Source organism: Pyrus communis, chromosome 3 (genome assembly GCF_963583255.1).
Source record: "Pyrus communis chromosome 3, drPyrComm1.1, whole genome shotgun sequence".
Classification (NCBI taxonomy): domain Eukaryota; kingdom Viridiplantae; phylum Streptophyta; class Magnoliopsida; order Rosales; family Rosaceae; genus Pyrus; species Pyrus communis.
This window is the reverse complement of record NC_084805.1, coordinates 26394428-26408131: the sequence shown is the minus strand read 5'-3', so window position 1 is coordinate 26408131 and position 13704 is coordinate 26394428. Positions and strand designations below refer to the sequence as shown.

The 13704-nt window shown below is 39.5% G+C and overlaps 2 protein-coding genes across 2 annotated transcripts; one reads left to right on the top strand and one right to left on the bottom strand.

Moving 5' to 3' along the window:
- Positions 1-357: 357 nt before the first annotated feature.
- Positions 358-13140, top strand: LOC137727424 (probable LRR receptor-like serine/threonine-protein kinase At1g07650). The gene is made up of 23 exons (XM_068466287.1): positions 358-523; positions 856-1021; positions 1196-1267; positions 1360-1428; positions 1510-1581; positions 1689-1760; positions 1889-1960; positions 2060-2131; positions 2219-2290; positions 2424-2495; positions 2588-2659; positions 3097-3165; positions 3549-3577; positions 8947-8983; positions 9199-9264; positions 9681-10053; positions 10269-10464; positions 10553-10690; positions 11193-11311; positions 11447-11657; positions 11742-11979; positions 12223-12373; positions 12584-13140. The coding sequence occupies exons 1-23, from the start codon at positions 403-405 to the stop codon at positions 12914-12916; spliced, it is 2892 nt and encodes a 963-aa protein (XP_068322388.1). The 5' UTR covers positions 358-402; the 3' UTR covers positions 12917-13140.
- On the bottom strand, positions 6830-8194 carry LOC137727423 (uncharacterized). The gene is made up of 2 exons (XM_068466286.1): positions 7251-8194; positions 6830-6948 (listed from the first exon to the last, which is right to left on the bottom strand). The coding sequence occupies exons 1-2, from the start codon at positions 8152-8154 to the stop codon at positions 6914-6916; spliced, it is 939 nt and encodes a 312-aa protein (XP_068322387.1). The 5' UTR covers positions 8155-8194; the 3' UTR covers positions 6830-6913.
- Positions 13141-13704: the final 564 nt, after the last annotated feature.

The window sequence follows — 13704 nt, the reverse complement described above, 5'->3', positions numbered from 1 at the left end:
AAGATTCCAACTTTAAATAAATTCTCTTAAGCATTTCTCTAAATTTAATTCAGACGTCTATTTCTTTTTTGAACAAATGATACTACGGGATGGGTCCATGTTACACAGAAGTTTTTTAACTTACAAAAATTAAAGGATCGTCGGCCGAGTAATGTTATTTATATAATGTTTTGTATTATATTTTTCTGTCACTATAAATGATATTTGATATGGACAATTATATTATTTGAATTAAAGTAATGAGATTCGTACCATATTTTTGTACCATATTTTTATATCACTTTAAATGATATTTGATGGAGACAGCCGCATTATTATTTATTCCATTTCACGATCAATAATTATAACTTATATAAGAGCCTGCGGGCAGAGGCAGCAGAGCTCCATGGGATGTGAATAAAAATGGCAGCAAGTCAAAATCTTTCAAAGTTGTTCTTCTGCTGTGTTGTTCTACTCACAGTGCTTATCTGCATTGAGCCAATCAAATCCCAGGAACAGGTGGGCACTCTTGCAGATGATGAAGGTATAGGCTCTCACTTTTGAAATCTTTAGTTTTGATGCTTAATACGTGTGAAGTGATTGAAATTTTAGTTGCTGGAATGGGATTGTTCATCTGAAAAATGTTGAAAATTGTATATTTATGGTGGAAATAACTTAAATTTATAAGCTTTTTAGACAAATTTTGACAGCAAATTGACAAAGAACAGAGCTCATGCATGAAATTTTTATGAAGTTCAGTTTTCTGTGGCCAATTTTATTAGACTTACTAGAAAGGAAGAAACATTATCTTATCCATTACTTGCTTTTGTGAAAAGTGATTTTGAGATTGTGTTTCTGTGTATTTGGGTGTGGCAGTGGAAGCACTTCGTGAAATAGCTGTGCAATTGAATAAAAAGGATTGGAATTTTAGTGATCCTTGTAGCAATATTCCGACTATTTCAATCCCGCATGCGGATCAGTACAACAACACTCTCGTCTGCAACTGCTCTTTCTCTGGCAATGTATGCCATATCGAAAGCATGTATGCACGTTTTACAAGCCGTAGTTTATAATTTTTGCTCTAAATTGCTTGTGATGGTTGTTGGCCAATGCTACAACTGCAAGTGTATAAAGGTTTTTGTCTATCAAGTTGTAAGAGATCGTGATTTTTAGCACATCAGTCATAACCTATAAGTTGTGGATCCTTATCACGCAGGTTTCTGATGGGACAAGACCTTGATGGTGTACTTCCGCCAGCACTGTCGAAGCTGCCTTACATTAAGCAAGTGTATGAAGATATTTCCACTGTTTTGTTTTAGTTTCTCCCATCACAAATCTATTAAGCTTCTGTCTAATAGCACTTTTTTTTCTTGATCCTAGTAATTTGGGCCAGAATGACCTTAGCGGTTCAATACCACGCGAATGGAATTCTACGAAGTTGGAATTTCTGTAAGCGACTTCTAGACTTTTGTTTGAGGTTGATGATAAACTCGCGTGCCATTTATTGAACTAATGTCATGCCCAGTGCAGGGTTCTCAGTGTGAACAACTTATCCGGACCTATTCCTAGCTATTTGGGAAGCATGACTACTCTCCAAGCTCTGTATGCATTGAATGTTTCTTTCACTTCTGTCACCTCATTCAGAATAGTTAGTTTGGTGCACCAATTTGTATGATTTGGATATGAACTTGATAAGGCTTTTTTTTCAGGGGCCTGGAGGGCAACTTATTTTCTGGAACTGTTCCCCCGGAGTTGGGCAATTTGGTTAACATGGAGATTCTGTCAGTTTGCTATTTTATCTTCCTTTGTAACTCTATATGTTTATATTTTAATTTTCTTGGATTTTCATAAGCTAGTAAATATGTCAATTGACAACGGATTGGTCTTGCTTTGCCATGGGTAACTACAGCTATCTTCGTGCTAACAATCTCACTGGTGAGCTGCCTTTGGCCCTCACAAATATGACCAAATTAAGAAAACTGTAAGTGATATGACTACCTTAAATAATTTAGGTTCGTTCCATGAAATACTTAAGATTTATGTCATTTAATCTTTCTGCTTTTTGTGGCATTATTTACAGTGTGATTGGCAGTAACAACTTCACTGGAAGAATACCTGACTACTTTCAAAGTTGGAAAGACCTACAGACCTTGTAAGAGATCTTTTCTAGTGCACTTTAAATTCTCAACTGAAATATTTTCACGTGTAATCCTAAATCCATCAACTACGTTGTTTACAGAGAGATCGAAGCGAGTGGTCTTGAAGGGCCCCTTCCATCTAGTCTCTCTGCATTGAATAATCTGACAGACCTGTGAGTCCCCTTTTAAGCTCTCAGATATCTTAATTTGCATGATCTCCTTGAGTCCCTTTTCTAATTTAAAGAGAAAAATGGATTTATGGAGATACTTGTATTCCAACAAGTTGTCATGCTTAACCTTTTGCAGAAGGATTAGCGACTTAAGCGGTGAGAGTTCAGCTTTTCCAAACTTATCAAACATGACGGGCATGAATAAATTGTGAGCCATATGCTACGTTTTATATATTTTTCTATTAGCATAACACATGCAGTTGAAAACTACTTTCCTAATACCGGTTGCTCAAATTGCAGGATGTTAAGGAGCTGCAATATAACAGGAGAAATCCCTGAATATATCTCTACCATGACAAGTCTGACTGTTTTGTAATTCTTCTATCTTGTATTCATTCTTCATTTTTTTTCACGACATGCAGCTCTTAATAATTAGTTTTACACAATAGTTCTGGATTATTACTAATGTTGTATAACAAACCGATAACATTCTGAACATATTTCATACGAAAATTAGGTCATGTTTCAGATTTATGGACTTAAAACTTTTGCTTGGCCTTACACGTAACAAGCTTTAAAACATGTACCTTTCAGTCAAGCATCACATTCTAAGTTTGTTCCTAACCCAACTTTGAATGTGGTGTACGGACAGTGATCTGTTTATTTTTCACACTGACAGTCTTCGTGCTGGTTGATTAATTTATGTTTTTAAGATTTACTTAATTTCCATTTCAAAAACTTGCTTCCGTGTTCACAGTATCACCTCCATTCCATGACGTCTCATTATTTGTTTACATATTTATTTGCAGAGATCTTAGCTTCAACAGATTGGAAGGGAGCATTCCAAATCTTGCAAATATTATGCAATTGGCCACAATGTAAGGGCTGTAATTCATAAGGGTAGCTAGCACACATAATGATGCATGGAGGCCTTTCCCTTGGCTCCTACATATGTCATGATTTAACTTTTAAAGTTGTCGTTTTGATGTTATCATGGAGCTTAATTTCGAATAATGCACATCCTGATCAAATGAGAACGAGTGCAGTTCTGGTTCTCATTTACCTGAAAAAAGATAAAGAAAGATGAGAACGAGTGCACTTTTAAAGTTATCTTTAACCGAACTCTCGCTAGGAATCATAGTTGTACCAAGGGAAAGGCCTAATAAACACTTTTAAGTTTCCCGTCTTTCTTTGTATTTTGAAACAGTATTTTTACACATAAACGTTCATTGACATCTGTTCTATATTGCTCACTGATCAGATATCTGACAAGTAACTTGCTTACTGGTCTTCCTGTAGAAAAAGGTATGTAGGCTAAAAATTATATTTGTTATTGATACATGAATGTGGAAAAATGGAAGAGAATGCAAATGGAAGAGAATGCTTATGGAAGAGAATGCAAATGGAAGAGAATGCTTAATTTTTTCTCATTGTGTTTCTCTACAAGATTACAAGGATATATATACATGATACAAGTGTGTAGGTAGGACAAGGTAGCCGTCCTAGTGTGTAGGTAGGACGGCTATAGAGGACAAGGTAGGACGGCTTGACGACTGTAGGACGGCTTGACGGCTGTAGGACGACTTGACGGCTATAGGACGGCTGTAGGACGGCTTGACGGCTGTAGGACGGCTAGTGTGTAGGTAGGACAAGGTAGGACGGCTTGACGGCTGTAGGACGGCTTGACGGCTGTAGGACGGCTTATTCTTCCAATAATAATATTATATACAATTACACAAGGACTCCAATCATATTCCTTATTTGTCTAACACTCCCCCTCAAGTTGGAGAGTGGATGTCAAGAACTCCCAACTTGCGTAACATACCCGAAAACTTTTCTTTCCCAAGAGGTTTGGTAAACAAGTCTGCCAACTGTTGTGCCGTACCCACATGCTTGGTCTCTATTGTGCCATCTACAATTTTATCTCGTATAAAGTGACAATCCATCTCAATGTGACGAGTTCGTTCATGAAAAACAGGATTGGCAGCTATATGTAACGCTGCTTGATTATCACAAAATAAAATGGAAGGACCATCCAAAGGAATGTTCAAATCCTTCAACAAAAAACGAAGCCAAACTATCTCGCAACAAGCACCTGCCATGGCCCTATATTCTGCCTCTGCTGAAGAGAGCGAAACGGTTTTCTGTCGTTTTGTCCGCCAAGAAATCAAAGAACCGCCCAAGAATACACAATACCCAGTGGTCGAACGGCGAGTGATAGGGCAACCTGCCCAATCAGAATCACAAAACGCAGTTAACTTGGTCTGGTTGTCAGAACGAAATAATAAACCTTGACCTGGAGTAGCCTTCAAATAACGAACAATACGAAGCGCAGCATCCATATGAGATATCCTTGGCTCGTGCATAAAACGGCTTAGAACATGCACAGAATAGGTGATATCCGGCCGAGTGATAGTGAGATATATTAACCGACCTACTAATCGTCGATACTTTTCAGGATCCTTGAGAAGTTCTCCTTTATCAGATAATTTTGTGTCATCCATAGGAAAAGCAATGGGTCGTGCTCCCAAAAAACCATAGTCCTTGAGAATCTCTAATGCATACTTGCGTTGAGAAATATAAATCCCTTGTTTGGAACGAGAAACCTCAATACCCAAAAAATATTTTAAATCACCAAGGTCTTTTATCCGAAAATGATCACGGAGAAAAGACTTCAGAGAATTAATGGCACTAGCATCATTGCCTGTAATCACAATATCATCCACATAAATGAGCAAAGCTGTGAAAGAAATACCAGACTTTTTAGTGAACAATGAATAGTCAGCTTTGGATTGTTGAAAACCGGCAGAAATGATGGCACTAGTGAATTTGGCAAACCATTGGCGAGAAGCCTGCTTAAGACCATAAAGTGACTTGTGAAGGCGACACACAAGATTCTCCCCCTGTCGCCGAAGACCAGGAGGAGGAGACATATAGATTTCTTCATGTAAGTCACCATGTAAGAAAGCATTATTAACATCAAGCTGATGAAGAGACCAAGACTGACTAGCAGCAAGAGCAAGAAGACAACGCACCGTAATCATCTTAGCAGTAGGAGAAAAAGTGTCATGATAATCAATACCTTCAGCCTGAGTGAAGCCTTTAGCAACCAAACGAGCTTTGTAGCGGTCAATAGAGCCGTCGGAATTGTGCTTGAGTTTGTACACCCACTTACAACCAATGGGAATTTTGCCAGGGGGCAAGGAAGTTAAAGTCCAAGTACCATTAGCATGTAAAGCTTGAAGCTCCTCAGTCATAGCACGTTGCCAATTGGGGTCAGTGGCAGCCTCGGCAAAGGAGGAAGGCTCCACAGTCCGACTGACAGAGTTAATGTAAGAAAAATGCCTGGGAGAGTAACGGTGATAAGAGAGAAAATTACAAAGTGGATATCGCGTACCTTGTGTAGAACCGGGTTGCGAAGTCGAAGATGGGTGGGATGGCAGAATCACCTGCGAGCAAACGTAGTCTTTTAAATAGGATGGAGGTTTATGGGCACGGGAAGAGGTGCGGGGAAGGGGAGGAACGGGTAATGGGGCAGCAAGGGAATCTGTGGGAGGCGTGGAAGGGGAGGAAGGTGGAGGAGGGTGAGGCGTTGGGGTAGGAAGGGGTGGGTTATATGTAAAGTCCAGAGGGGGTGGGATGGGTAAGGTAGGCGAAAAGGAAGGGATAGGAGGGTGAAAAACGGCATAAGGGAAAGTAGTTTCGTGAAAGATGACGTCTCGACTAGTGAAAATGCGGTGATTGTCGAGATCGTAAAGGGTATAGGCCTTTTGTCCATGAGGATAACCGAGAAAAATGCAACGATGAGCCCGAGGGGAAAATTTGGTGGTGGGAGTGACAGAGGTGGCATATGCCAGACAACCAAAGACGCGGAAGTGGTCATAAGATGGGGTTTTCGAAAAGAGAACCTCAAATGGGGATTTATGATGGAGAAGACGGGTAGGGAGACGATTGATGAGATAAGTAGCGGTGAGAACACATTCCCCCCAAAACTTGATAGGAAGATGAGATTGAAAACGAAGGGCGCGAGCGGTTTCAAGAAGATGACGATGTTTTCTTTCAACAACGCCATTTTGTTGGGGGGTATAAACACAAGAAGTTTGTAAAAGCACCCCATGATCAGAGAAAAAACTACGAAGAGATAAAAATTCACCACCATTGTCAGTACGAATGCATTGGATGGTAGTGCGGAATTGGGTAGTGACATAAGCAAAAAAATCCTTAATTAATTGTTGAGTGTCAGATTTATGTTTCATGAGGAAGACCCACGTAAAGCGAGAAAAATCATCCACAATGGTTAAGAAATAATGAGCACCAGAAAGAGAAGATTGACGATTCGGGCCCCAAATATCACAATGAATTAAAGCAAAAGGGAAAGTTGATGAAATTGAACTCAAAAGAAAAGGTTGACGAGTTTGTTTTGCCAACGGACAAACATCACAAATATGACTAGAATCAAAAGTACAATTAAGAGAGCTAGATGCTAAAGCTTGCAAACGAGTGGAGGAGGGGTGACCTAGACGCCTATGCCAGAGGGAGGAGGGGATGGTAATGATGTTGCAGAGAGGTTGACGGGTGGGGAGAGAAGAGGTAAGGGCCACAAGGTAATACAGATCGCCACGTCGCTTACCCACACCAATCATCGCCTTCGAAACCAAGTCCTGCAAAACACACCAAGAAGGAAAGAAGGTTATGGAACACGATAATCCATCTGTAAGTTTACCAACCGATAAAAGGTCCACTCGGAAATTAGGGACACATAAAACATCCTTCAAAGTAACTGATGAATTTAAAGGAAGAGTGCCGGTAAAAGTAATGGGAGCGGAAGCACCACTAGGCAAAGAAACAGGCGGCAAATGTGAAGGAGAACGATTAACCAAACATGAAGCGGAAGAAGTAATATGATCCGTAGCACCACTGTCAAGAATCCATTGACCATGACGAGAGGTGACAGGTAACAAACCTTGGGCAAAATCAGTAGTGAGCACGGCATTGGCCTGAGGAGGGGTGGTGGTGTCACGTAGAGCAGCTAGAACACGGGAGTGCTGCTCGGCAGAGAGGTCAGGCATGGCAAGCTGCAAGTCATGCAAAGTGGGCTGGGCCCCGTGCACTTGGTGGGTCGCTGGAGTAGAAGAGGAGGCGGGGGCCTGGGTGCCTTGCACGTGATGGGCCTGGGTGAAATTATGGGGCCGGGAAGCAGAAAACCGTGGCTGCCGGGGAGGACTGGAAGGTGCATGGCTGCGGGAAGAACTGGAAGCAGTGGCACGGCGCGGTGGTCGCCACGGTTGGCCATGGAGGGGATGGCCAACGGGATAGCCATGAAGTTTATGGCAGGTGTCTCGGGTATGATAATCAAAATTGCAGTAGGTGCAGTGGAGGGGAGGACGAGCAGAGGAGGGACGGGACGGGCCACGAACAGCCATGGCAGCAGGTTGATCGACAGAGCGGAGGACGCCCAGGGAGCGTTGTTTTTCAGCTTGAGACACCGAGGAACAGGCCTGACGAACAGTGGGAAGGGGATTCATTAAAAGAATCTGGTCACGAACAGCAGCAAATGATTCGTTGAGGCCCATTAAAAATTGCATGAGTTGTTGACGGTCATGCTTGGCGTTGCAAGAGCACGTGCAGCCATCATTATAAGAAGCAAGCTCATCCCAGAGAGCTTTCAGGCGAGTAAAATAGGCGGAGATAGAAGAAGAACCTTGAGAAATTGTAGCAAGTTCCCGGTTGAGTTGGAAGATGCGTGGAGCATTACTCTGAGAGAAGCGTTCGCGAAGATCATCCCATACAGCTTGGACAGAGGTGGAAAAAAGCACAGATTCTTGAAGGTCAGGTTCCAAGGAATGCAGAAGCCAAGAGAGAATCATGTCATTGCAACGACGCCAAGCCGCGTGAGCATTAGGGTCGTCGGAGGATGAAGGTTCTTGGATATTGCCAGTGATGAAACCAAGTTTATTCTTGGCACTCAAGGAAAGCTGCATGCCACGGGCCCAGGATGTGTAGTTATCACCATTCAACTTCTTGGATACAAGGACAAGATTCGGGTGGTCGGAATGATGAAGGGAAAAAACACCATCGAAAGAAGAAGAGTCAGCCATGGGAACGGCAGAGAAAGCTGCCGAAAAAAAAATTAGGGCTAGGGTTATAAACCTGCTCTGGATACCATGTAGAAAAAGGTATGTAGGCTAAAAATTATATTTGTTATTGATACATGAATGTGGAAAAATGGAAGAGAATGCAAATGGAAGAGAATGCTTATGGAAGAGAATGCAAATGGAAGAGAATGCTTAATTTTTTCTCATTGTGTTTCTCTACAAGATTACAAGGATATATATACATGATACAAGTGTGTAGGTTGGACAAGGTAGCCGTCCTAGTGTGTAGGTAGGACGGCTATAGAGGACAAGGTAGGACGGCTTGACGACTGTAGGACGGCTTGACGGCTGTAGGACGACTTGACGGCTATAGGACGGCTGTAGGACGGCTTGACGGCTGTAGGACGGCTAGTGTGTAGGTAGGACAAGGTAGGACGGCTTGACGGCTGTAGGACGGCTTGACGGCTGTAGGACGGCTTGACGGCTGTAGGACGGCTTATTCTTCCAATAATAATATTATATACAATTACACAAGGACTCCAATCATATTCCTTATTTGTCTAACACTTCCGGAGTGGATAAAAAACAGAGACAGTCGCTAGTATGTTTCTTCAGACCAGAATCTTACATATTTTTTCTACTTCGTCATCCTGAATCTTAAATGTTCTGCTTCTGCTTTATCTTTTTCATTACTCCGATGATATGCAGACTATTGAATTTAACAAGTAATTATATTATTTACAAGTTTTACCAAAATATTCTGATATTGATTTTACTGAAATTCCAAGTTAACAGAGAACTTTGTGTTTTGTGCAGCAATATAGATCTTTCTTACAATAATTTTTCTCAGAATTCTGTCCCAAATTCTTGTCGAGAGACCTTGTAAGCATAACTGTTTTTCCCTTTCTTCTTTATGTTAATGTCCTTGAGATCATAAACTTGCATTACTTTTTTTGACTTTCTAAATAGATGAATCTAACATTTTATAATCTGTTTTGCATCAGCAATTTGTTCAGAAGTTTTTACAGTCGGAACAATGCGTATGCTTCTAACTTCTTGAGCTTCATGCGAAGACTTTTCATTTCTTCTAATTAAGTTAAGAAGCTAATGTTTATTTTTCATATTGTAGGATACTTAGCAATTGCCTCCTTCCATGTTCAAAAGGTAGTTAAGTTTGTTGTAGAATTAAATCCAGATCGAGGAGTAAATTTGTGTTCATATGAAGTGAAAATGTTACAAAGCATTGTTTTCAGTTCTTAAAGCTTATATTTTCTTTGTGATCTTCTCTGTACAGATCGGTACTCGTTGCATATAAATTGTGGTGGAAACCAAACCACCATTGGAAACATCAAGTATGAGGAAGATGAGGCCTCAGGAGGTGCAGCAAAGTTTTTTCAGAACTCAGCAAATTGGGGATTTAGTAGTACTGGTGATTTTGCAGATGTTTGGAGCTCTGACAGTGACTACATAGCAAATAATATTTCAATACTCAGAATGAACAACTCTGAATTGTACAAAACTGCACGACTGTCTCCTCTTTCTCTCACGTATTATGCTCGTTGCTTAGCAAATGGAAATTACACTGTGAAACTACACTTTGCAGAAATAGTTCTCAGAGACAACAGGTCTTATTATGGTGTCGGAAGACGTGTTTTTAACGTTTATATCCAGGTAGTCATTCGCAGTGCTTTTTTGGCTCTGGAAAAATAGTTAAACATTTTTTTTATCATTTTGGTTTTTTCCATTTGGATAGTTTTGACTCTTCCTTGTCTTTTCAGTTTTCACACACAAAGATCCACAACTCCTCATACCTTTTTTACAATTTTTCTTAACCGCTCCCCCTCTTTATTATTTTTCTACTTGACTGAGTAAATTATTTAATGCAGGAACAACTGGTTTTGGAGGATTTTGATATTGAAAAGGAAGCACAAGGGGTTGATAAGGAAGTGATTAAGGTATTTAAAGCAGCTGTTAGTGTTAAGACTTTAGAAATCCGATTTCAGTGGGCGGGGAAAGGGACAACAAATGTTCCAAAAAGAGGAATCTATGGTTCTTTGATATCAGCTATCTCAGTGCAGTCTGGTAAGTAGTAACGTATAAGTTTCTCTTTATACAATCCTGTAGAAATTTATTGTTCTCTTATTGTCACTGTCCTTGTCACTTATTCTAGATTTCGACCCGCCTGATGATAGCAAAAGGAAGAAATTCATTGTCATTGGAGTTGTTTCACCATTATTCCTCATTTTCTTGATTTTGGGCATTCTTTGGTGGAAAGGCTGTTTCGGAAGCAGGACAACCAGGGAACAAGGTACAGACAAAACCGTATAGGTCATTTTTTATTTAGAAAAGTTGAAAGCTATTCATATTTCTACTTGCTACAATAAGAATTTTCAAAAGGGATTGTACACTGGTCACACCTATCAGTATGCTGAATCATTAAAGATTTAATTTATCAACGAAAGTCAGCTGCATGGTTGAACACTGCAGAGGATCGGAAATCTTATTCCTAGAATTACTAAATTTACATTTAATTCCCTCAAATCATTAGCCTCTAATGTTTCCATTTACAATTCTAACTTAAATTTAATCCCAGTTCTGAAATAATTTCATCATCAAATCATGCACGCACGAATCTGATGGAATTTGACAGTTCATCAATATGCTAAAACTCAGAGGGGTTTAATGCCGGCCCTTGTTGTAAACCTGTTATAAGTGCAAATTCAACTTTTGTCCTACCTCTAGTTGTTCACTTGCCCTCTCGATTCTCAGTGAGTAAATATTTCAATATGTTAACCTTTCAACATGAACAGATCTCATGGGATTAGATCTGCAAACTGGTTTCTTTAAATTCAAGCAACTTAAAGCTGCAACTAACAACTTCGATACTGCCAACAAGCTTGGGGAAGGTGGCTTTGGAGCTGTTTACAAGGTATTCCATGACTCCTTTTTGTTTCCCTATATTTGTCAGAACTTTTCTTTTGTTTTGAATGCCATGGTGTATCACACTTAAGAGACTATTATGGTTGACCTATATTCCTCAAATGTGTTATATTTCAAACTGCAGGGCGAGTTACTAGATGGCACTTTTATTGCAGTTAAGCAACTTTCTTCAAAATCAAAGCAAGGAAATCGTGAGTTTGTGAATGAAATAGGCATGATTTCTGCCTTACAACACCCAAATCTTGTGAAATTGTATGGATGCTGCATTGAAGGAAATCAGTTATTTTTGGTATACGAATATATGGAGAACAATAGCCTTGCCCATGTTTTGTTTGGTAAGTTGGACAATCTGGAAGTGCAATACTTCCGTATCTTATAATTAGTTTCATAAATATTCTTAAGTTCTCTGTTAATTTCAGGCCCGGACGAAGGCCTAAAGAAATTGGACTGGAATAAAAGGCAGAAAATATGTCTTGGCATTGCAAGAGGTCTGGCTTTCCTGCATGAGGAGTCGACTCTAAAAATTGTTCATAGAGACATCAAAACAAACAATATACTACTTGACCGGGACCTTAACCCTAAGATATCCGACTTTGGTTTAGCTAAGCTGGACGAAGAGGAGAAGACCCATATTAGCACCAGAGTTGCTGGAACTATGTGAGTAACCTTCGTTTTGCTCTATCAATCATTGTGGTTTCTATTTTGCTTTCTTTACTCTCTTAGTTTAGACAGCTTTTTTTTATTATTCAATCTTCTTTTTAAAGAAAAACTTTTATTTGTAAGAGATGTATTAATTGCAAAAGTGTATTTCAAAACATCACTGAACTTAATATAATGAATGTACATAAAATTCGTTAAATGGCATCTTCATGGATGCTAACAGAAGTTGTTAATGTGCAGAGGATACATGGCTCCAGAGTACGCGTTATGGGGCTATTTGAGTGACAAAGCAGATGTTTACAGTTTTGGGGTCGTCGCATTGGAACTCGTATCTGGAAAAAACAACATCAAATATCGTCCAAATGAGAATTTTGTATGCCTTCTTGATTGGGTAAGATCTTTGTCGCATTCGTTTAGTACATGAAGTATATAGGAAACCAGGGTGCTTTCCGTAGAACTGATTTTCCAACATAAGCAAATTGTTTGGCTCCACCTGATTTGTAAAATAGAATGAAGAATTAAGAAACGTGGCTTTTCATTTTGTTCTTGAAATGTTTACAATTATTCGTCATTCCTTCTGCATTTTTTCTCAATGCCGCAGGCCCTTGTCTTGCAACAAAATGGACATCTGATGAAGCTGGTGGATCGAAAGTTGGGGTCTGAGTTCAATAAGGAAGAGGCAATGAGAATGATAAAGGTAGCTCTACTATGCGCCAATCCATCACCAGCACTAAGACCTTCTATGTCCGCAGTAGTGAGCATGCTTGAAGGCCAAACTCTTGTTCAGGAGGTGAAGATAAACCCCAGTATTTATGGTGATGAGTTGAGGTTGGCCTTCTCGGAGGACTCTGATACTTATACTGAACAGAGCGCGCGAAGCTTACCTTATTCATCCGATGCAAAATGGACCGCCTCTACCTCATCGTTTGTCTAGGATATCTACGAGTTGATACTGATTCTCTACGGTAAAATTAAGAACAGTATAGCCGGGTACTCTGCCACTGAAAGCAGGTACTCGTACCAAAATAAAAGCGCAACTTCACTAGAGACTACTGCTATACAAGCTTGTACAGTATGAAGAGGGTAACATCAACTACTTTATGGTTTTTATTGATCATAGCTTCTGCATATAACGTGTATAACATAATGGTGGTAGTAGATCGCATGATGGTGCCTGAACATCATTTTTTTTTTATTTATTTATGGAAAACGACAGAAATTCATGCTGAATTAAGGTAGAATACAACCAGCAAGCGAAGCATGATAATCTGAGGCTTGTGTACACCCCTTGAAATTCAATTTCTTTAACTAAAACTCATCATGATAAATTTCTCTAACAAAAACCCGATGATTAGGCTCCAACTAAACAATATCCATAATTAAGTTTGACTTGGCAAAAATTTGTATTTTTGGATGTCTAAATTACCCCTAATAACCCTTACTTTGGGTCTCTCACTTATTATCTACATTTATTTTACATTATTTCATTCAATTAAATGTCTTCAAATACCTTATGGGGATTTGGAAAAAAATTTAAATGTCATGATTCCCATGCATTTAATAACAAAAATTTACATGATACCAATGTTCCTTATATAGTTGTTTTCACATGGTGCTAACATGTAAATTAGTATATACTACAAATATAGAAAAAAAAAATTTATTTTATTCAAAATTATCAATATTTAAAATATAACATAGGTAAATTACCTGCATGCAAAA

Coding starts and splice junctions, on each gene's coding strand:
- LOC137727424 (XM_068466287.1), top strand. CDS start 403: ATGGCAGCAAGTCAAAATCTTTCAAAGTTGTTCTTCTGCTGTGTTGTT. Junction 2,660..3,096: donor ATGACAAGTCTGACTGTTTT/GTAATTCTTCTA, acceptor ATTTATTTGCAG/AGATCTTAGCTTCAACAGAT. Junction 10,054..10,268: donor TTTTTAACGTTTATATCCAG/GTAGTCATTCGC, acceptor TATTTAATGCAG/GAACAACTGGTTTTGGAGGA.
- LOC137727423 (XM_068466286.1), bottom strand. CDS start 8,154: ATGATTCTCTCTTGGCTTCTGCATTCCTTGGAACCTGACCTTCAAGAA. Junction 6,949..7,250: donor CACTACTGATTTTGCCCAAG/GTTTGTTACCTG, acceptor TGTGTTTTGCAG/GACTTGGTTTCGAAGGCGAT.